Source organism: Hypanus sabinus, chromosome 5, assembly GCF_030144855.1.
Source record: "Hypanus sabinus isolate sHypSab1 chromosome 5, sHypSab1.hap1, whole genome shotgun sequence".
In the NCBI taxonomy this organism is placed as follows: Eukaryota; Metazoa; Chordata; class Chondrichthyes; order Myliobatiformes; family Dasyatidae; genus Hypanus; species Hypanus sabinus.
Genome location: NC_082710.1, coordinates 40863741 through 40887951, shown reverse-complemented (window position 1 = coordinate 40887951; position 24211 = coordinate 40863741). Strand labels below are relative to the sequence as shown.

At 41.1% G+C, this 24211-nt stretch overlaps 1 protein-coding gene across 1 annotated transcript in view; it reads left to right on the top strand.

The window, feature by feature from the left end:
- Window positions 1-24211, top strand: part of frmd3 (FERM domain containing 3) — a 156434-nt gene that overhangs the window by 79680 nt on the left and 52543 nt on the right. Inside the window, exons 2-4 of the mRNA XM_059969085.1 lie at window positions 2535-2639; window positions 6865-6907; window positions 9234-9312. Of these exons, the coding sequence (XP_059825068.1) occupies window positions 2535-2639; window positions 6865-6907; window positions 9234-9312 (227 nt within the window). The remainder of the gene's footprint in view (window positions 1-2534; window positions 2640-6864; window positions 6908-9233; window positions 9313-24211) is intronic.

Below are 24211 nucleotides of genomic sequence, written 5' to 3'. Positions count from 1 at the left end.
TGTGTCACTCAAAAAGATGGATTACTCTTTGTCAAACAAAACAAATATATTTGCAGACATCATAGAAACATAGAAAATATAGAAACATAGAAAACGTGCTTGGCTTGTTTTTGATGCAACTTGAGATAATTCTCTCCCTTTGGAATTTTAATGCTATTTTATTTAAACTGTTAAGCAAAGACTATCCAATGAATGCTTGGAAGGAATGTGCAAGATTGGAAAAAAACTGTATTCTATACAGTTGAGTAAAATAATACTCAACTGTATAGAATACAGTTTTTCCAATCTTGATTGCTGAGTTAAAGTGAAAGTAGAAAACCCTATTCCACCGTCTTCAGGATTGCAGCCTGGAGTGCACTGCTATTGTGACTGTAGTTTGGATGGATGCCACGTCAACAACCTGTCAAGAAACTCAAGGTTGACTGGGAGAGAGAAGTGCTTCCGATTTAAGTGTCCACCCTTCACCACCAACACCACACCTTTGATGCCAGACCTGTGAGGTGCAAGATAATGCTACAGAAAACAGAGAAGATTATTTGTTTCCTTGTGACCTTTGCCACAAAAAAAAAAATTGGCATGTTGTGGAGCTTCATTATTTTCTAGACTTAGACGTAGATGGGTCAGGTCATGTGTGATCTGAACAATTACCTTCGGTTACTCTACAGATGCACTTAAATATACAGTTATGCGGTTCCTAACAATCTGCGGGCCTTGATTCCACAGGCAAGATTGACTAGGCCCCTAAACAAAGTGTTTTGACACCCTCTTTCAGTAATGGCCTAAAGGCCTATGTCAGCTCAAAATGATCAGAGACATCAGAGATGAAAGCAGGTGAAGGTAATTTAAGTACTTAAAAAGATAAAAATATTTTAGAAGTATAAAAACATTTAAAAGCAACATTTTCATAGGATTACAACCATATTGAGGAGAAAAAGAAAAAAATAATAATAACAAAGCCAATAAATGGGGCACACTAAATGTGCAAACTGGGGCTAGTTTGTAGTTGAGGGGCCATATATGAAGGGTATCATTTCTCCTCAGCGAAATGAGTTATGGAAGACTGAGTCCAGGGGTACATTGAGAGGTAAATTGCTAACACGTAGCCTCCAATTACAAACATGAGAACATCTGCAGATGCTGGAAATCCAAGCAACACACAAAATATTGGAGGAATTCAGCAGGCCAGTTAGTATCTATAGAAAAAAGGACAGTTGACGTCTTGGGCCAAAATGCTTTGGCAGGATGAGAGATGAAAAGCTGAGTAGATTTTAAAGGTGGGTGGGGGGAGAGGAGAGAGACCCACCAGGTGATAGGTGAAACTTGAAGGGGGAGGGATGAAGTAAAGAGCTGGGAAGTTGATTGGTGAAAGGGACAGAATGCCATGGAAGCCCAGAAAAAGCATGATCTCCCAGTGGCCACCCATTCCGATTCTGATATGTCTATCCACGACCTCCTCCACTGTTGTGATGAAGCCACGCTTAGGTTGGAGGAACAACACCTTATATTCTGTTTGGATAGCCTCTAAACTGATGGCATGAACATCAATTACTTGAACTTCCAGTAATGTCCCCCCCCCCTTCCCATCACCATTTCCGAACTCCTTTTCCCCTTCTTGCTTTATCTCCTTGCTTGCCCATCACCTCCCTCTGGTTCTCCTCCCCCCTTTTCTTTCTTCCATGGCCTGTCTGTAAAGAGTTGAGGATTGATTATGTTAACGAGATTAAAGTACACTGTTAGGGACAGAGTGATTGGTAATTGTATTAAAATATTTTACAGCAATTGCAAAATCTTTTCCTTGATATCATTGGAGCCTTTTGCACTGTCTGTGGTAGATATAATGAACTCATAATTGTTCATTTGACTTTCTACCGATACTAATTTTTGTAACAATGTCAAACTAAATGCCGCTAACGGAGAAACATCTGTCGGTCACTAAAGAGGTATTGTGTAAATGGTACTGAATGTGGATTTAAAAAGATGAATTGTTATTTAATTATTATTTAAGAGGGCACAGTTTTATTGTGCTTGGATGTAGGTCCAGAGGAGATGTCGGGTTAAGTTTTTTACACAGAGAGTGTAATGAGCTGCCAGTGACGGTGGTGGAGGCGGATACAATAGGGTCTTTTAAGAGACTCCTGGATAGGTACATGGAGCTTAGAAAAATAGAGGGCTGTGGGTAACCCTAGGTAATTTCTGAAGTAAGTACATGTTTGGCACAGGATTTTGGGCCAAAGGGCCTGTATTGTGCTGCAGGTTTTCTATGTCTCTAATATTTAAGTCAAATAATCATTCTTTCTGTAGTTCTCACCTCTAGTTAATATTCAAAATTCTTAATTTTAACTTGGTGGACATGGCCTGAAATTACTTATTCAAACATGGAGTGAGAGAAGAATAATTTTGAACAGAATTTCAGACCTATGATTTAATGAGCTAGCGGTAATTAAGTAAATATCTTCATTTTTACAAAACATTGATGATGGTAACACAGCTCTGATATGTGTTTGAGAGGGATGACATTCTTTTTGCTTTTCCAGAGGGACGCCAAAGGTCAGTTCCTCATTGATTTTGTCTGCAACCACTTCAGCTTGTTGGAGAAGGATTACTTCGGCATTAGATATGTTGATCCAGAGAAGCAAAGGGTATGTATTAAAGGCATTTTTTAAATCAGGCAGAAAAGATGATATTTATTTTTTAAAAAATTTCCATTCCTATCTTCAAAGATGAATTGATAGAGCAATGCTATGCCCCGTGCTTGATAATCATCTGATGCCATATTTGGATGTCTCCACTTAATCAGTGGAGACCATGAGTACCAGCATGCTAATGGGTCATAGAACCATTATGACTTACTCCACTTCAATCCACACCTAACAGAAATATTCCCCGAATCCCGGTGATTGGCCAGTGACTCCAATGAACATATGACTACCTGTCCATTGGATACTCTCTCGACCTCTGAATAAAATTAGTTTTAGTGCTACCATTGTTGCTATAACAGTGGTCAGCTGATTTTAGATAGACCATATTTTTTTTTGCAGCGAACTGATGTCAGCTTGTAGTGGTAGCTTAAATTTAGAACTGTTTTGGGTTGAATGGAGATGTGATTTAAATCTCATGATTTAATGTGAATGTGAGAGTGCTCAGGGGCAAGCTTCAAAAATGTTTTGGGCAATAAGTGACCATCGGCATCCTTTTCCAGGCTAATTTCACACTGTTGAGTCCCTAATGACACCTGTTGGCTCAGATTGAGAGATCCCCAGGACAAGCCCATCATACGTACATGGTAGAAGGAGCACGCTACTTCCCCAACCACTCAAAGACCCACCGCAGTTGATATTTGCTGCCTTATCAGTGCCAGAGGTCTGCAGTTCCCACTAAGCCTCATCAGTCCCCTGGAAATGAGAGAGTTGGGGTGGAAGCAAGACATCCTCGATATCTTAGAAGAAGCAGGAGAAGAAACAGCTGAGCCTTTGCACATGCATTTGTAGTGACATTGAGAGTACAAATATAAAAGGTTTCCAGAGAACTAGTCATCTCATTTGACTCCTATTCAAAATCCTTCATTGCCTACAGGAAATGCTGGCCACCTCATTTGGTGGAAAATCTGCATGTCATTTAATGTAAAGCTTTTCTCCTGGTACTGGCCAAATTATTTCAAGCTTAAGATTTGATATGCTTAGTTTGAGGCCTCATATTAATTTGACTTACCCCTTCATCCCAACAACCATCTTCCAGTAAGCGGCTGGACAATGGGGCTCACTTTTCTGCACGTCTAATGATAACCTGACTGTCCTTGAGTTTCACCTCCCACCTTGTAACACTGAAAAGGAATCATCTGAGCATACTAGTTCTAACCTTTTCCAATTGATGGTTCAGAGCTGGTGGGTGGCTTGGGGAGAATTTGATCAGGCAAGTCTGATTTACCAACTGTTTTGATCTTCAGTGCAGCATGGAGAGATCTGACCACCAGCCAAAGTGAATTTTTGCCACTACTAGTGGAGCAGAGGATGTTGTCTTCATGGATTTTAGTAAGGCTTTCATCAAGGTCCCATGTGGTTGGTTAATCGAGAAGATTAAGCTGCTGTTTGATTTCAGAACTGGTTTGCCCATAGAAGACTGAGTGTGGTGGCTGGAGACCTATGAATAGTGGCGTTCTAGAGGGATCCACACTGGAAGCTCTGCTGTTTGCGATACATATACAAATGATCCGGATGAAAATGCGGGTGGGTGGGTTAGTAGGTTTACAGGTGACTCAAAGATCCATGGTGTTGTGGTCAGTGTAGGAGACTGCCAAAGCATGTAGCGAATATAGATCAGTTACAGATATGTGCAAAGAAATTCTAGATGCACAAGTTGATAGGGTGGTAAAGAAAACATATGGCAGGCTCCACTTTATTAGTCAGGGCATTGACTTTAAGAATCAGGAAAGTGCAGCTTCATAGAATTCTGGTTAGGACGGATCTGGCGAGTTGCATTCTATTCTGGTCACCCCATCATGCCAAGGTTTTGGAGAGAGTGTACAAGATGCTGCCTGGATGAGAGGACATATGCTATAAGGAGAGGTTTGAGATACCAAGGTTGTTTTCTCTGGAGTGGCAGAAGCTGAAGGGAGACCTGTTAAAAGTTTATAAAATTATGAGAGGGCATAGCTAGAGTAGACAGCCAAAATCTTTCTCTTAGGGTAGAAATACTCAATATTAAAGAGCATGCCTTTAAAGTGGGAGGGGGTGAACATCAAAGAAGTGTGAGGCAGGTTTTTGCTTAGACAGAGAGCAGTGGGTGCCTGGAATGTGGTGTCAGGGAGTAGTAGAAGCAGGTATGATAGAGAGATTTAAGAGACTCTTACATAGCCACATGAATATGCAGGAATATAAGCTATGTGCAGGTTGATGGAATGAGTGAGTTTAGCTTTATTGTCATGTGTACATCGAGACATACAGTGAAATGTGTTGTTTGCATCAGTGATGAACACAGTCTGAGGATGTGCTGGGAGCAGTCTGCCAGTGTCGCCTTGCTTCTGGTGCCAACATAGCATGCCCCACAACTTACTAACTCTAATTTGTATGTCTTTGGAATATGGGAGGAAACCTGGGCCAGAGTAAACCCATATGGCCATGTGGAGAATGTACAACTCCTTACAGACACCAGTGGAATTAAACCCGGGGCTGTAATAGCATTTTGTTAACTGCTATACTACCTTGCCTTTTGACTGTTTCCTCTGTCCCTTGGATAGGTTTCAAAAAGAAATTTTGTTTAACTTTTGTTAGATTTCAGTTGCAGCCATTTCCCAGCCCTAGGTTTCTTCAACACTTCTTAGAGTATCTTTCTCCATTGTTAAAGAGATAGAATAGTCTTACAGGGGAACTGGCCTACAGCCTTGAACTTTGCAAAGTATAACCATGGCCCTGTGTGGTTGAGATGATAATGAGGTGGATTGGGGTTGGTGCCCATCTCAAAGTCCCTTCTTATTGACATTCTCATAAGACTAAGCTACTAGTGACTTGCCATTGTGCCTGGGATCATTCCTGCACTCCCCAGGAACTGCACAGCAGCAAAATAATGTGGAACAGCTGGTGGAATTTACTGGGCCACATAGATTCATTAAGCTACAGTAATGCCCGCATTTCAAAATTACTCCCTTTATCTCACACAGAAGCAAATATGCCCTTTCTTATTTAAGAGCATATTATGTTAGATTCTGCATACTTTGGTCTATAGGAATTTCCCTTAAGAGAACGATTGTGAAATGCTTCTGTTGACTGTATAAAATTCTTCATGCTTATTCTGGCCCCTTAATGCCCTTTTGGAATTGTTTCATAGAACATAGAAATCTACAGCACATTACAGCTCCTTTGGCCCACAATGCTGTGCCGAACATGTAACCTGTTCTAGAAACTGCCTAGAATTACTGTACCACATAGCCCTCTATTTTTCTAAGTTCAATGTACCTGTCTAAGAGTCTCTCAAAAGTCCCTATTGTATCCGCCTCCACCACCATCACCGGCAATGCACTCCACGCACTCACCACTCTCTATGTGAAAAACTTACCCTTCTTAATGCCACTGCCACATTGCTACCTTCTCACTTGTTTCTCATTCCAAGTCAGTGCAGATGGTTTTCTGAAACAAGTGCCTTCCAGTAAACACCTGATCCTTCTAATTTCTAATGTAAAATATAACCAGAAGTCAATAATGTGCAATGGTTTTCTGCTGAAAATATAAAAACCTTGCTCTTTAATGTTTCATGATTTTTTTTTTCTGAATTACATTGAAAGAGATACTGATCTGATGGTATTTTTTTTATTTTGCTGTTATCTTTGACCTTTCTTCCCCTGCAGGCTGATTGTAAGATTAGACCGTCGATTCTGTTTGAAGTATGTTCACTCATTTTATTTAAGCATTCTCTCCTCACCACCACTACACCCTGCTTCAGCCATCCAGTGTCATGTCCCAGGTTTGCCAAAAGGCATCTTAGTCAGTCATGCAGCAGAATGCTGATGAAGCTCAACACAAGTTTGACAATGAAGTTAGAATTCAAATAATTTTTATGTTTGTATACTGTATTTGTAATTAGATGTCTGCTGTGATTATCTAATGACCCTTTTAATTCTTCCAGAAATATGAGATTCGGTTTATTTCTTAATTGCTACTGAAGCTTTTCATTCGTTTGGTATTTGCACAGTAAATGCTGACCAAATAATTCTTTGTCCTGTAGGCTCACATTCTTAAGTAAATGCAAGTGAACCTTTGAGATTCATTGGCAAATACATCACACAACACAAAGTAATCTTTGTGTTAGTGTAAAAGAATGAGAAAGAGAGATGCACTGTTTTCTAATGATCAATCTCCTATTTTTATTTCATAGCATTGGCTGGAATCCAACAAGTCAGTTGTGAAACAAATGAAATGTAAGTTTGACTTTTTTTTATTCTCCCTCTGTTAATGGAGGTGGAAAATATCAACAGTTCTGTGTAAATAAGGCCTCAATCTACCCTGGCATTAACAGCTGACTGAGAAAAATGCTGCCAATTTCAGACGGTTTTATATCAGGCAATTCTTTTGTGCTACTGTTTGGTTATAATAGACTATTTGGAAACCACCGTCTCTTCTCCTGAGCCAGTTACTTCTGCAGTAACATCCTATGTGGTTAGATATTGATTTTCTGCCAAGTGTGGAGCATCTTGAAATGTTTTAAAATCAATAACAGACAACTAAGGATCCTTAAATTGCATCTGTAATTGCTTGTCCTTTTTATATTCATCACAGGGATGTTTTAAGAGAACCTACACTGAGCCAGAAATATTTTTTTTTGCTCTGAGATATTTTAAGCTAGTTTCCAAGATGATAACTTAGATATAACACATGTAGGAATGAGGATCAGAGGATGTTAAAAATTGGCCTTGGCTCACATCAGATGATCTGATGCTGGGCACAGCCCTTGTTCAATGCAGTTAAATACTGGAGGACAGGGAAGGCAGTAAACAAATATGGGAGAGAGTGTAATGCCCCACATTATTATTGACAGAAGTAAAAATACTCTTCAGAGTCCTCTAGTGGAAAGACAAATGGAATACAGATTAAAACTCTAAACTTAATTTGTTTACAGCAAATTTGGCAGATGGCATTCTTTTAGAAGTATTCAGATGCAAAATATTGTGTGAAAAAACAATAGTTTCCCATATCCAGAAATTGCATGTGAAATAATTCTATTTCTCCTCCTCAATCTATTCTTCTAGAGTTTCCTTAATTAGTTATTTATAAGTAGCAGCAGATTGTGTAAATTCAGGGATCAGGTAGCTTAGATATAGGGAGTAATATCCCTTTGGTTCTACTTCGTTACTTTAGAAACACAAGAGGTTTCAGATGCTGGAATTTGGAGCAACGGACAGTGTGCTGGAAGAACTCAATGGTTTGAACTCCTGCGTGACATGCTGAGCTCTTCCAGCAGATTGTTGTTTGCAGATTCTTTACAATGTTTATGTGCCCTTTGCAGGGGATTTATTACCTTCTATACTGTCAAACCCATTAAGAATTTTCTGTGTTTCAAGGAGATCACCTCTCAATCATTTGAACTCAAGTGAGTACAGGCTCATTCTGGTTGATCTGACTTCACACCATAACCCTGCCATTTCAATAATCAAATGATGACCATTGATTGCATTCTCTCAATCACAAGTACATCCTTATTTAAATAGATAGACCAGATCCCTGCAGAAAGCCAGAAGTGGTGGGGTCACATTGTAGCTGTTAGAAGCTGTGAAGACTGATGTGCTGAATGGGAAGGCTGATGGGCTTAATGGATTAGGACCAGGAGAACTTCATCCCTGTTCTGTCTGAGGGGTGGGGTGAGGGATGGAGGGGAGATATGCAGAAATGGAGGAGCTAGAGGTGAAAATTCCATCAACTGCAGTGAAGGGGAAACTACGATTCGATCTCAAATTGTCTTTTCTTTTGGTTCCCGACTCCTCTTCCTTCAGGCTTCAGATCTCCTGGCTCTGTTTGCAAATGCCCAGTTGTCTACTCTTTTAGTCTGTGGAGTGATGATGAAAACTCCTGACATGTGGGTTGATGTAGAAGGTTCGCTGCTGGATAGGCAGTTTCATATGCAAATATAATTTTAGAATCACTTATTTACAGCAGATTAATAAAAGTGAGCACATGCTTGCAACAAGAGAAATAATACAAATATTAAAATTTGTGTTTCAAAATGAAATGATCACAAGTGGTGCATAAAGCAGCTGCCAAATATTGTGAGAAGTGAAATATTATTTTGTGTAGTTTCTTTCCTGATGTGCACTGAGCGAGGCTGCCTTTTCATGCAACTTCATTCCATTTCCAGCAATGAGCTTTTTGCCCAGAGCCATGCCTGAAATTACAAGGCTTGTTTTGCATGATTTATTCTGTGGCCCAGAGCATTTCTTGAATAAATACAGAAGTATTTATGTTGTAAACAGAAAAGATTCTGCAGATGCTGGAAATTCAGAGCAAATGCTGGAGGAGCTCCTGCCCTTTACCTTTTCTACCCACCTGTCATCTTCTAGGTGGCCCTCCATCACCTCCCCCTACCTTTTTTGTCTGGCATCCTCCTTCTTCCTTCCCAGTCTTGAAGAAGGGTCTTGGCCTGAAGCATCAACTGTTTATTCATTTTCATGGATGCTGCCTGACCTGCTGAGCTCCTCCAGCATTTTGTATTCACTTTGTATCACTCTTACTTCTTTTTTCATAATATTTCAGCTCAGCCTCCATATACCATGTGCTTCAGAGTGAAATTTTATCCTGCAGAACCAATGAAGGTCAAGGAAGAGCTCACCAGGTACTTTAATTTTTTTGTGAAAACTATACTGTGAGTTTAAAACTTTGATTTTTAAATTAACTGAAGCTTTGATGTTGGTGACACAATGGAGAGGGTTGCTGCTTTGCACATGTTTGAAAAAATAGTAATAACAGACATGTTAACTAAATGAAAGCTTGTGGGAATAGAGAAGTAGAAACAGATATGTTATAACATGAGCTGAGAAACAAAAAGCAGAGAGTAGTGGTGAATGGTTACTTTTCAGAGGGAAGTATACAGATACAGAACTGTGCAAAAGTCTTAGGCACATGTATATAGCTAGGGCGCCTGAGACTTTTACACAGTATTGTAATAATTTTATATATTGCACTGTACTGCGGTTGCTGCAAAAAACAAATTTCATGACATTTGTGAGTGATGATAAACCTGATTCTGTTATGGGTCTCTATTGTGGACCGAGAGTGTGAAAGGGGCAAGGAGAGGGGAATCATGAGAGGGAGCGGGAAGCACCAGAGAGAGATTCTGTAATGATCAGGAAACCAAATGTTTTCTGGTCTCGGGGTTGGGTGTGTCTGCATCTGTGCCAGCACCCCCACCCACTAGCACTCCTCTGCCACCTGCCCCACATTCCTCCTGCACAGCACCCCCCCTTGTCATTCACAACATCCTTTGCTCCCGCCAGACTTATAAACTCGCTATCTGCTCCACGTTGACAAATACACTACTGTGCAAAAGTCTTAGGCACCCTGGCTAAGAGTTTTGTGCCTAAGAACTTTGCACAATAGTGTATATGCCTGGGGATCTAGGGTTGATTATTAGGACCAAATATAAACACAGGCAATTCTGCAGATGCTGAAAACCTTGAGCAATGCACAAAAGATGCTGGGGGATTTTAGCAAGTCAGGCAGCATCTATGGAGGGCAATAAGCAAGTAATCTAATAGGAGAGGACAGTGGACCATTCAATAAAGGGAAGGGAGAGGGGAAACATAGGAGCAGAATTAGGCCATTTAGCCCATCAAGTCTGCTCTGCCATTCAGTCAGGGCTAATCCTTTTATCCCATTCTCAGCCCCGTTCTGCAACCTTCTCCCCAATAATGTGCAGGTAAGGAGAAGAAAAAGGGTGAGAAGGTAACAAGGTAACCAGAATAGGGAATGGAAGAAGACAGGGGTGGGGGGGGGGGAGGGGGAGGAAAGACCAGAAGTTAGAGAAATCATCTATAAGTTTGTCAGGGTCATCTTTTGTATCTGGTGCTGCTGGTGTGGCCTCTTCTACATTGATGAGGCCTGACACAATTGAGTGACTGCTTTATTGAGCACCTTCCCTCTCCAAAAGGTAGGATCTCCCTGTGGCCAACTATTTCAATTTGATTTCCCACTCCCATTCTGACATGTCTGTCTATGCCCTCCTCTACTATCATTGAGGCTAAGTTGAGTTTGGAGGAGACCTTAGACACTTTTGCTGCCTTTAAGAGTATTATGTAAATACAAATTGTTGTAGTTATTATTGTCAAAATATCAAGATGTCTATCTAGCTAACCTGGGTGCAAGTTATGATTGCTCTAAGCGTCGAGCGGATTTGGTAAGACTGAGAACAGCTTTAGCCGGGGCGGTGAAATCTAGACCCACGATGAATCGCTGAGCTGTGCGGTCTAGGCCCAGTGCATTTTGGTGGGCCAGGGCCCAGGTCCTAAGTGAGGTACAATCTGGAACTTGGACAATTTAAACACTGGTCCAGAGAAACTAGAAAGGCAGGTGCGGGAATCGGAGGCAATGTTCACTTCTCTTTTCACGGAGCTGAGGCTGTGAGATTGCCCCCTGCTGCTGTGCTCCGTGCCCTGTTAATTTGATGAACTGATACCGAGGCTTTGGGCCTGCTCTAGGCTGCTGTGGGGATTAGATCTAAGGACTCAGTCTGGTTCGGAATGCTGTTGCTCGCTTCGATTGTTTGCGTGATTTGTGTTTTTACCCTCTTTCTCCGTGCATTGGGGGAGTGGTCTTTTTTTTATTAATTGGGCTCTTTCAGGTTTTTTGCTATGTAGCTGCCTGTAAGCAGGCAAATATCAAGGTTGTATAATTTGTACATTCTTTGAGGATAAATATACTTTGCATCTTAAAACATTCAAGGCTGGATAGATCAGAGTTTATTTAGATCTTCAAAGATAGGAAAGTATGTTAACAAAGCTAAAACTTCTTAGGATCATTGGCTTTAAATAAAGTATGTAACACAAAAGAAATAAAAGCACTTTAAATCTTATTAAATAGATTGTTGTTGCTCATGTATACTGTACTCAATTTTGGGCAGTCTTCCTTAAGTAAGTATCAAGATTTCAAGAGGATGTACAAGAGATTAATTAGAAAAGATGGAGATTGTTCTCTATTCTCTCCATAATCTTAAATTGTTTTGACAGACAAAAGTCAATGAAACTGTTGGCTCAATGACTAGAGATCAGAGATTTATCTTAACTTGAAAAAGAACCTGTGATTACACAGGGAACTTTCATGAAGCAAGTTGCTCTAATCTGGTTGCATCACATTCTGGTGTGGATACACCAATATTGTTGAATGGAAATCCTACAAAGAGCTGTGGATATGACCCAGTTCACCTTGGTTAAAGCTCTCACCAGCATTGAATATATCTACATGAAGCACTGTCACAGGAGAGCAACATCCATCATCAGGGGCTCCTACCACCCAGAATATGCTCTGTTCTCACTGCTGTACAAGGGTTCAGGAGCAGTTATTACCCCTCAATTATCAGGCTCCTGAACCAGAGGGGATAACTTCACCTGCCCCATTGTTGAACTGTTCCCACAACCTATTGACTCACTTTAAAGGATTCTTCATCATGTATTCTTGAAATTTATTGCTATTCTTTCTCTTTTGAATTTGCACAACTTGTTGTCTTTTGCACGCTGGTTGTTTGTCTGCCCTGTTGGGTGTGGTCTTTCATTGATTCTATTATGATTTTTGGATTTACTGAATATGCCCACAAGAAAATGAGTATCAGGGTTGTATATGGTCACATATGTACTTCAATAATAAATTTACTTTGAACTTTGGTACGTATTGCTCATAAACAAGGTAGAAATTTATTTAATTGTAACTTAAAGGGAATTGAACAAATACTTAAAATTTAAATATGATGTAAGCCTGCTATTTGAGCAGAGGATTGGGAAACCCTTTCCTAGAGGTGGCACAAAGACTTTGTGCTGTATTACTGTATTGTCCTGTGATGCAATATAAGGTTGGCATGTGTATTTTAAGTACAGCACAAATATTTTTATTAATCTCTGGATAGGAAATGCAAGCCAATGAAATTCAATGCAAGTTGACTTCACTTGGTGTACCCTGACAGGGAGGAAGTAACTTCCTGGTTCATTCTTGAAGACGTGTAATGGGAGTGAGTTAGAGGAAACTTTACACTGCAGGTGGACTGTGATATACATGCCTGACAGAGCAAGATGTTTCCTTCAAATTTCTATTGACCTCTTGAAATAGAGTAATTCTATGCCTTCAATTAAATATCTCAGAATGATTCTTCAATTTAATGCAGATCACTTGCAATCTCTAAGCAAAATCAATTTGATCTCCACCAGATGACTTTACTGAAGCAGTAACCCAAGTTCAGTAATTTATGTACATTACATCAATGAATATTGAGTTGAACATTGAGCTCTTACTGCATTTTATTGTTATAAGCCAACAAATAAACCAGAGGAATCCATGTCTAGTTCTCTACATGTTTATTTTAGACTAATTTAGACTATACCTGGAGTGGCATGGTAGCATTGCACATATCATAATGTTTTACAGCATCAGCTTTTACATTGGGGTTCGATTCCTGCCGCTGCCTGTAAGGAGTTTGTACATTAACTGTAATTTTCTGCATTTTAATACGTTCTGCTGATAGGTTATTCTACTTCCTGAGAATAACACTCAATATTGAACTTGTGAATATAGAGAAAAAAAAAGAAAAAGTATTTTGGGATTTTGTTTACAAAAGAATCCACGTTATTTTTACTTTAGAAACAGAACATATTATTTGCAGCAATATTTGAAAATAATTTTAAGATTTATCTCTTACAAAATATTTGTGCCAATAGACAGTAGGTGCAGGAGTAGGCCATTCAGCCCTTCTAGCCAGCACCGCCATTCACTGTGATCGTACACAATCAGTACCCCGTTCCTGCCCTCTCCCTATATCCCTTGACCCCGTTATCTATAAGAGCTCTATCTAACTCTCTTGAATGCATCCAGAGACTTGGCCTTCCCTGCCTTCTAGGGCAGAGCATTCCAAATATCCACCACTCTCTGGGTGAAAATGTTTTTCTGCATCTGTTTTAAGTGGCCTACCCCTTATTCTTAAACTGTGGCCTCTAGTTCTGGACTCACCCATCAGTGGGATCATGCTTCCTGCCTCCAGCGTGTACAATCCCTTAATAATCTTATATGTTTCAATTAGATTCCCGCTCATCCTTCTAAATTCCAGTATATACAAGCCCAGTTACTCCAATCTTTCAACATATGACAGTCCCACCATCCCTGGAATTAACCTTGTGAACCTACGCTGCACTCCCTCAATAGCAAGAATGTCCTTCCTCAAATTTGGAGACCAAAACTGCACATAATACTCCAGGTGGGGTCTCAGTAGGGCCCTGTACAGCTGCAGAAGGACCTCTTTACTCCCATACTCAATTCCTCTTTTTATAAAGGCCAGGATGCCATTAGCTTTCTTCACTGCCTGCTGTACCTGCATGCTTGCTTTCATTGACTGATGTACAAGAACACCTAGATCTCATTGTACTTCCCCTTTTCCTAACTTGACTCCATTTAGATAGTAATCTGCCTTCCTGTTCTTGCCACCAAAGTAGATAACCTCACATTTATCCACATTAAACTGCATCTGCCATACATTTGCCCACTCACCCAACCTGTCCAAGTCACCCTGCATTCTCATAACATCTTCCTGACATTTCACACTGCCACCCAGCTTTGTGTCATCAGCAAATTTGCTAATATTACTTTTAATCCCTTCATCTAAATCATTAATGTATATTGTAAACAGCTGCGGTCCCAGCACCAAACCTTGCGGTACCCCACTGGTCACAGCCTGCCATTCCAAAGGAACCCGTTAATTGCTACTCTTTGTTTCCTGTCAGCCAGCCAATTTTCAATCCATGCCAGTACTCTGCCCCCAAACCATGTGCCCTAATTTTGCCCACTAATCTCCTATGTGGGACTTTATCAAAAGCTTTCTGGAAGTCCAGGAAAAACTACATCCACTGGCTCTCCCTTGTCCATTTTCATAGTTATATCCTCAAAAAACTCAAGATTAGTCAAGCATGATTTTCCCTTCATAAATCCATGCTGACTCGGACTGATCCTTCTACTGCTATCCAAATGTGTCGTAATTTCCTCTTTTATAATTGACTCCAGCATCTTTCCCACCACTGACGTCAGGCTAACCGGTCTATAATTCCCTGTTTTCTCTCTCCCTCCTTTCTTGAAAAGTGGGACAACATTAGCCACCCTCCAATCAGCAGGAACCAATCCTGAATCTGTAGAACATTGGAAAATGATTACCAATGCATCCACTATTTCTAGAGCCACCTCTTTAAATACCCTGGGATGCAGAGCATCAGGTCCCGGTTGAGTCTGATCAAATTTGAGTCCTATCAGCCTTCAGACTCAGTCTATCCAACACTGTTTCTTGCCTAATATAAATTTCCTTCAGTTCATCCTTTACTCTCGTTCCTTTGACCACTATTACATCTGGGAGATTGTTTGTAGATCTGTCTTCACTAGGGAAGACAGATCCAAAGTACTTGTTCAACTTGTCTGCCATTTCCTTGTTTCCCATAATAAATTCACCCATTTCTGTCTTCAATGGCCCAATTTTGGTCTTAACTATTTTTTTTGCTATTCACATACCTAAAGAAGCTTTTACTACCCTCCTTTATATTCTCGGCTGGTTTACCTTCGTACCTCATTTTTTTTTTGGCGTATTGCCTTTTTTGTTATCTTCTGTTACTCTTTAAAAAAAAAGCTTTCCAGTCCTCCGGTTTCCCACTCATCTTTGCTATGTTATACTTCTCTTTTATTTTTATACTGCCCTTTACTTCCCTCATCAGCCACGGCTGCCCCTTACTCCCCTTAGGATCTTTCTTCCTCTTTGGAATGAACCAATCCTGCACCTTCTGCATTATTCCCAGAAATACCTGCCGTTGTTGTTCCACTGTCTTCCCTGCTAGGGTATTGTTCCATTGAACTTTGGCCAGCTCCTCCCTCATAGCTCCATAGTTCCCTTGGTTCAACTGTAATACTGACACATCTGATTTTCCCTTCTTCTCAAATTGTAGGTTAAAACATATCATATTATGGTCACTACCTCCTAATGGTTCCTTTACCTCGAGGTCCCTGATCATATCCGGTTTATTGCACAACACTAAATCTAGAATTGCCTTCTCCCTGGTAGGCTCCGGTACAAGCTGTTCTAAGAATCCATCTCGGAGGCACTCCACAAACTCCCTTTCTTGGGGTCCAGTACCATCTTGATTCTCTCAGTCTACCTTCATGTTGAAATCCCCCATGACAACTGTATCATTACCTTTGCGACATGCCAATTTTAACTTCATTCAGCTTACACCCTACATCCAGACTGCTGACTGGGGGCCTGTAGATAACTCCCATTAGGGTCTTTCTACCCTTAGAATTTCTCAGTTCTATCCATACTGACTCTACATCCCCTGATTCTATGTCCCCCCTTGCAAGGGACTGAATATCATTCCTCACCAACAGAGCCACCCCACCCCCTCTGCCAGTCAGTCTGTCTTTTGGATAAGATGTATATCCTTGAACATTCATTTCGCAGGCCCTGTCCACTTGAAGCCATGTCTCTGTTATTCCCACAACATTGTACTTGCCAATTTCCAACTGAGCCTCAAGCTCATCTACTTTATTCCTTATACTTCGTGCATTCATATATAATACTTTTAATTTGTTACTCCCCTCTCCTTTCATATCAATTCCTATTTCACTTGGCTATACTGTATGATCTCTTCTTGAGCTTTCTATTCCATTGATTCTGTTGTCCTTTTCAACTTTTCTTATTTTCACTTTCCCTTTAACTCCATCCTTATATTTCCAGTTCATCCCCTCCCCCCACTACTTAGTTTAAACACATCTGTGTTGCAGTGGCAAACCTGTCTGCCAGAATGCTGGTTCCCCAGCCTATTAAGGTGCAATCCATCCCTTCTGTACAATTCAACCCTACCCTGAAACAGATCCTAGTGGTCCAAGAATGTAAATCCTTGCCTCCTGCACCAGTTCCTCAGCCACACATTCAGATCCATTATCTCCCTGTTCCTGCCCTCTCCAGCACAAGGAACTGGAAGCAAACCAGAGGTAACCTGGAAGTCCTGCTTTTCAGCCTTCTTCTGAGTTCTCTTAAGTCCCACTGCAGAATGTCCTTCCTCTTCTTCCCGATGTCATTTGTGCCAACATGCACTACCACTTCCAGCTATTCACTTTCACCCTTGAGGATTCCCTGCAATCAGTCCATGATGTCCTGGATCCTCACACCAGGGAGGCAACACACCATCCTTAAATCTCACCTGTTGCCACAGAAACCCCTTTCCATTCCTCTTACTGTGGAGTCCCCTACTACCATAGCTGTACCTGATATCTGACTCCTCAGCTCTGTTTCTGCACCAATTTTCAGCTCACAGACCTGTCCACCTCTCAGACTGGCAGTATCTTCTGTCCTGACAGCTTTCAAGAGGGTGAACCTGTTTACGAGGTACATCCCCTGGGGTCTCCTGTACTTCAAGCATCCTTTTCTTCCTCATCATCACCCCCTTTCTCTCTTCCAGTATCCTCAAATGTAATGACCTCACTGTAGGTCCTGTCCAGAAAACTCTCATTTTCACAGATAAACCTGAGGTCATCCAGTTCTTTCTTCAGTGCTGCAACATGCTCCTGCAGAAGCTGAATCTGGACACACTTTCCACAGCTGTAGCAGCCGGGTGCACCATCAGTGTCCCTGACCTCCCACATCATGCACATAGCACACTGAATCAGCTTAGTGGTCATGTCATCACCCTCTCCAATTGTGCCTGGCATCATCGCCTCCTTGAAGACTCTCAAGCCAAAGACTAGCACTTTTCATACCAGGCACTTCCCAATAGGCTGCTCCACTAGGGCTCTCCCTCTTTTTATTTGCTTGATCTTTGCCCATTGCAAGGTCACCTGACCTCGATTGCCCAATCAGCTGTTTTCTGCTGAGTCTGAGCTATTCAAATCTTGATTGCCAATCAACTGCTAATCAATTCTTGATTGCACTATCCAACTACCAAAACTGCCAGAATCTGCCAAGAAGATTGTCCTGGTGTTAAAATGGTATTAGTATCCCACCTTGCACTATTTTGCAAAGTTCTAAAAACATAGCAAAACTAAGAATAATACTGTCAGATTCCTTTGTGTAACACTGCCTAGGTCAAGAACAGAGGGCTGAATTTCTTGCATGTATCTTCGTAATTTTGACCTCAGGAAATGATGCTTAGAAGAGCACACATCAAAACCAGCAGAACTCTTGGAGCTCCTGGGGACTGTCGACACTTAACTTAAGGTTCAACATATCCATGCCGACCAAGTGACCTAGCTGAACTATTCCCATTTGCCTGTATTTGACGCATGTTTCTTTAAAACTCAGTGTTGTTTCAGTGACTGTTCTATCACTCCCTGTAGAAATGTAAAACAACAATGGAAAAACATGGCAACAATCAAAAGAAAATTTTGATTAAATAATCAGTAAATGGTAATGATTTTCCTAAACAGTTGTGCTGAGAGCAGTAGGGCCTCATACTATGCTGGCAACTAGTACTCCTGGTTCCCGATATATACACGTGTGGCGTGGATGATACTTAGTTCCCTTAATAGCATCCAAAAGCCAGACATTGTTGACCTTAATGTCTTGTCCCATTTATCTAAAATGTACTACCTCCTCCTATTTCTGGATTAATTTCTTTTCTCCCAGCAGGAAAGAGATATCTCTCATTTGTCAGAAGCATAAATTAAGCAATGAATATCTTCTGTTTGATTAAGTGGAGAGGCCAGTGGCTAGGTCAGCTAACTAATCAAAATGCACGCATCACTTCTCTTTTGCAGACTCTGAAAATAAATAGAGGTCACATCAGTTCAAGTAGGGCTTTTAATAAAACACCCGTAACTTGGTACCTTTCTATTGCAGGACAGTGATAAAAAGGCAGAGTCAAAGAATATAATTAAGTTAACATAAATTAATCCTCCATAAATAGCTTTGAGTAGAAAATAAACAAATTTACATTAGTTCTTACACAGGACTATCTGTGGTTTCTTAGTTTCAACAGTCAGACTGGATTCTAATTTCACAACTTTTATTGAAGTCATTGGCCAAAAGAAAATAATTTTACATGGTAAAATACTGCTTGTCATTTGTTTAAACAGATGCCTAACAACTCTGGATATTGCAGGGAGAGTAACACTGAAGGTGGCACAATAGAGGCATATTGCAAGGTACATTCCATTTCTCAGTGGGCGTAGCAGTCAACACCACGGGCAGTATAGTAGATGACACCACATTCCAGGATTTCCATGTTTTGCACGGGTAGTTCTTAACAGAGGAGACCTGCCCCATGGATTTTATACCTGCAGTAGATGGAAAATCATTCCATGTTTTTAAAAATTGAGGGCTCAATGTCAATTGGCAGCATTTCAGCCAAAATTCACATTTTCACTTCAACGTGAAATAATTGTCATCTCTTAATTGGCTGCATGCTCACTTCACTGTAAATCTCAGCTGACACTTATTTCACTTTCTCATCTTTTAGCCAGAAGTTTGTCTATTAGTTTACTGGAGCTATGTATAATACTATACCAGGAAACCTCACCAATTTTAGCAGATCTTCCTTTTTCCCATAGCACAATATGACGTATTCTCATTTACGGTACAATGATACAGTAGATAAAGAGGCAAGAAACCAAAGTCAAGAAATTGCTTTACTGTAATAACAACATTGTTGGTCATTCTAATGCTGATGTAAAGAACATGGGTACAGTATCTTCGATATGCTGACATTTTAACCTACTCAAAGATCAATCTAACCCTTCCCTCCTACGTAGCCCTCCATTTTTCTATCATCTATGCACTGTACCTATTTAAGAGTTTCCTAAAAGTCCTTAATGTATCTGCCCCTGCCACCATGCCTGGCATGGGTTTCCATATGTGTCCATCGTAATATATAAAGAATTAACCTCTGATGCATTCCCCCTCCCCCCCCCCCCAATACTTCACTCCAAACACCTTAAAATTATGCCCCTTTGCACTAGCCATTTCCACCCTGGAGAAAAGTCTCCAGCTGTCCACTCAATCTATGCCTCTTATCATCATACACCTCTATCAAGTTACTTCTCATGCTCCTCGTCTCCAAAGGAAAAAATCCCTCATCAAACCATCTTCTTAAGACATGTCCTCCAATCCAGGCAGCATCCTGATAAATCTCCTCTGCACCCTCTTTAAAGCTTCCACATCCTTTCAAAAATGAGACCAGGACTGAACACAATATTCCAAGTGTGTTTTAACCAGGGTTTTATAGAGCTGAAGCATAACCTCTACTGTTCTTGAACTCAATCTCCCTGACCAATGAAGCCTAACTCACCATATACTTCCTTAACAACCCTATCAACTAACGTTGCAACTTCACAGGATCTTTTGACATGGACCCCAAGATCCTTCTGTTCTTGCACAATGCCAAGAATCCTGCCGTTAACCTTCAAATTGCCTTCCAATTTGACCTTCCAAGGTGAATCACCTCACTTCTCTCGGTTGAACCCCACCTGCCACTTCTCAGCCCTATCAATGTCCTGTTGAAATCTACAACAACCCTTCACACTATCCACAATTCCACCGACATTCTTGTCATCTTCAAACTTAAGAACCACTTTCCACTTCCTATCCAAGGCATTTATAAAAATCATAAAGAAGAGGGGTCCCAGAACAGATCTCTGAAGAACACCACTGGTCACTGAACTCCAGGCAGAAAGCTCTCCATTCACTATCACCCTCTGCTTTCTATGGGCAAGCCAATTCTGTACCCACATAGCCAAGTTTCCTTGGATTCCATACCTCCTGTCTTTGTGAATGAGCCTACCATAGAGAACCTTATCAAAATCCTTACTAAAATCCATATACACCACATTACTGTTCTACCTTCATCTGTTTGATTTGTCACTTCCTTAAACAATTCAATCAGTCTCGTGAGGCATGACCTGTCCCTCACAAAGCCATGCTGAGTATCCCTAATCAGACCATGCTTCTCCAAATGCTTGAAAATCCTGAAGTACCTCTCCAATAACTTGCCCACCACTGCAGCTCACTGTTCTTCACTTCCCAGGGTTATCCTTAATCCCTTTCTTGAACAAAGAAATAACATTTGCCATTCTCCAATCATCTGGTACTACTGCTGTGACCAGTGAGGACACAAAGATCACTGCTAAGGTTGCAGCAATTTCTCTTCCGTAGTAACCTGTGGTATATCCCATCTGGCTCTGGGGACTTATCTATCTATAATGTTTTTCAAAAGTTCTAGTGTTTCCCCTTTCTTAACATGAACATGTTCAAGCATATCAGCCTGTTTGACACTGTCCTCACAATTGTTAACGTCCCTCTGACAGGTGAATACTGAAGGTAAGTATTCGTTAAGAACCTCCAACTCCAGGCAGATGTTTCCACTACTATCTCTGATTGGTCCAACCCTTACTCTGACTAGGCTTCTGTTCTTCACATATGTGTAGAACATATTGGCGTGTTCCTTAATCCTACTTGCCCAAGGCCTTCTCATAGTCCCCCTTGCTCTCCTTAGTACATTCTTCACTCCTTCCTGGTTCCATTGTAACTCTCTAGAGCCCTGCCTGATCCTTGCTTCCTAAATCTTAAGTGAGATCATACCTTCCTCCTAACCAGATGTCTCACAGCTCTTGTCAGCATTAGTTCCTTCACTCTACCATCCTTTCTCTGCCTATCCAGAATCCCCAGCAAGTCCTCCCAAAACAAATTCCATATTTCTGTTGTGCATTTCTCTGAGTAAACTTGTCCCCAATCTATGCTCCCCTATTCCTGCCCAATAGCAACATAATTCCACCTCATTATCAGGAAAGTTGAAGACCTCCATGACAACAACTCTGTTATTTTGCCCCTTACCTGTTCTTCAGTGTCTCTGTTGCTATGAGGGGGTGATCTATAGAATACTTCCCATAGCAAGATTGCTCCCTTCCTGTTTTCTGACTTCGACCCACACTGACTGACTCAGAAGACAATCCATCTATGATGTCCGTCCTTTCTGCAGCTATTGTACCATGCCTGGTTAGCAATGCTACTCCCCGACTCTTTTTCCCTCCATTTCTGTTCCTTTCATCTCCTAAATCTTGTAATTTCTTGTTATGTTCATCGGACAGTATAGTTGGGTTTCCTAGTGGGTCGGTTTCAGTGGACACAATGCTATTGAACAATTGCAGGGTTTTGTTGTTGCTGACACTTGGCTTGATAGCTGTGACCTCAGCTGAAAATGGACCTACTACAGCTGAAGTAGCGTTGCTGTGAGTGTCACGACATAACAAATGGATGCTGCAACAACACACACAAAATGCTGGTGGAACACAGCAGGCCAGGCAGCATCTATAGGGTGAAGCACTGTCGATGTTTCAGGCCGAGACCCTTCGTCAGTCCTGCTTGGTCTGGCGCGTTCCACCAGCATTTTGTGTATGTTGCTTGAATTTCCAGCACCTGCAGATTTCCTTGTGGATGCTGCAACAATCATTGTTTACTGCTTGTCTGTACTGCGCATGACATGGGCATTATAAATTTTATTAACTTATGATATTATATTGGTTTACGTGCTGCATGTGATACATGTTTTATGGGTGTGCTGTGGTCCGGAGGTATGTTGTTTCGTTTGGCTGTATATGTGTACGACTGATAACAATACATTCGAACCTGCATGTGAACTGGAATTGGGTGAGAGTGTGCTCCTGGGTGTGCGGTAAGGAGGATGTGCATAACAAGCTCTGGAAGTAGACATGTTCTTGCTGAGAGGGAGGGGTGCAGAGAAAACCTGCAGGGCTGCAAGAAGGCTCTCCTGACAAGAGATCACTGGTAAGTCTCTGCAAGCGGTAACACTGCATGCATGAGTTCAGTCATTGGGTGCTTCCACTTCAGGGATGCTTGCAGTGCAGACAGATCCCAGCACCCACAGCGCCTGTTTCTGTGAGCTAAAGGAAGAGCAGATGAACTCTGATCTCCATAACTATAAAGTCTGTGTGATCTTATTGAACACTGAGACATGACAGAAATCAACAATAGCAGACTGGAAGGTTACCAAGTCAAGGAAACTGTGAGTGACTGTGGCCTCAACTTGCAAGGGCAAAGCAGTCCAAGAAACACCAAGATAAAGAATGCAAAGTAACACACATAAAATAGTAGAGGTAGAGAATGCAATGTGGTTTGAGTGCTAGTACATGGGACATATAACAGTACAGCACAACACAAATCCTTTGGCCCATGATGTTATACCAACCTATATAAACCTACTCCATGGCCCTTTCCTCCTACATAATCCACAACTCTCCATATTTCTTATATACTTGCGCCTATCCAAGAGTCTCTTAAATGTTCCTATTGCATCAGCCTCCACCACCATCCCTGGCAGTGTGTTCCAGACTCATACCACTCTGTGTAATAACCCTATCTCTGATATCTCCCCTAAACCTTTCCCTACTCATCCTAAACTGACTTTCTTTGGTAGTGGCCATTGTCACCCTGGGAAAAAGGTACTGTCTGTCCACTCTGTATGTGCCTTTCATAATCTTATACGTACATCTCTTGCAAGTTCTCACTCATCCTGTTTCACTCCAAAGAGAAAAGTCCAAGCTTGCTCAAGCTTTCTTCACAAGATATTTTCTCTAATCTTCACAGCATCCTCATAATCTCTCTGAAGCTTCTACCTTCTTCCTGTAACAATGTGACCTGAACTGACTACAGAAGTGTTTTATAGAACACTTCTCGAATTTTATAAAGTTTTATAGAGCTCGAGTTTTATAGAGCTGCAACTTAATCGGGTGACTCTTGAACTCGAACCCCTGATTAATGAAGGCCAACACAAATTAATCCTTCTTAACCACCCTATCAATCTGCACGGCAACAGTCAGGATCCCCTTGTTCCTGCATAGTGCCAAGTGTCCTGCCTTTAACCTTGTACTCCACCTTCAAGTTCAATCTTCCAAAGTGTATCAATTCATACTTTCCTGGATTGAAATCCATACACACCACATCCACCACTTCATCGATTCGTTTTGTTAAATCCTCGGAAAACTCACTCAGTCTCCTGAGGCACAAACTGCCCCCCCACAAAAGTGTTGGCTCTTTAGATAGCATTTTCCTAAGGGACGAAGACCTTCCTCTTTAAGGAATAAATAAATACTGTCAAATTTGATACTAGTGAGGTTAAAATTTACCATTGTAATGCATTTTGGTTGTTGCTGTATTGCTGATTTCACACGGGGAATTCTGATGCCAGAGAAAAGGCATCAGCACGTGAAAATCCTAATGAAGTCAGGAGTCAAATTTGCTGATAGCTTTCAGGACACCCAGGAATGTTCACAGTGTTGTTGCTCTAGTAGTTAACCTGATTAACCTGATTTTCACTTGCATAACACTATTCCTTCTGGCATTGTGTGGAGGTATTTCAAGGCCAAAATGTTTGTGTCAGGGGGTTTTCAGTTCAATATTAGGAAGTAAGTACTTTTGCACTTGATATTAAGTAAAGATCGTTTTCCTTTTTTTCAAGGTGGTCTTGGTAAGGTCAGTTTTACAAAAGGACAAATGGAAA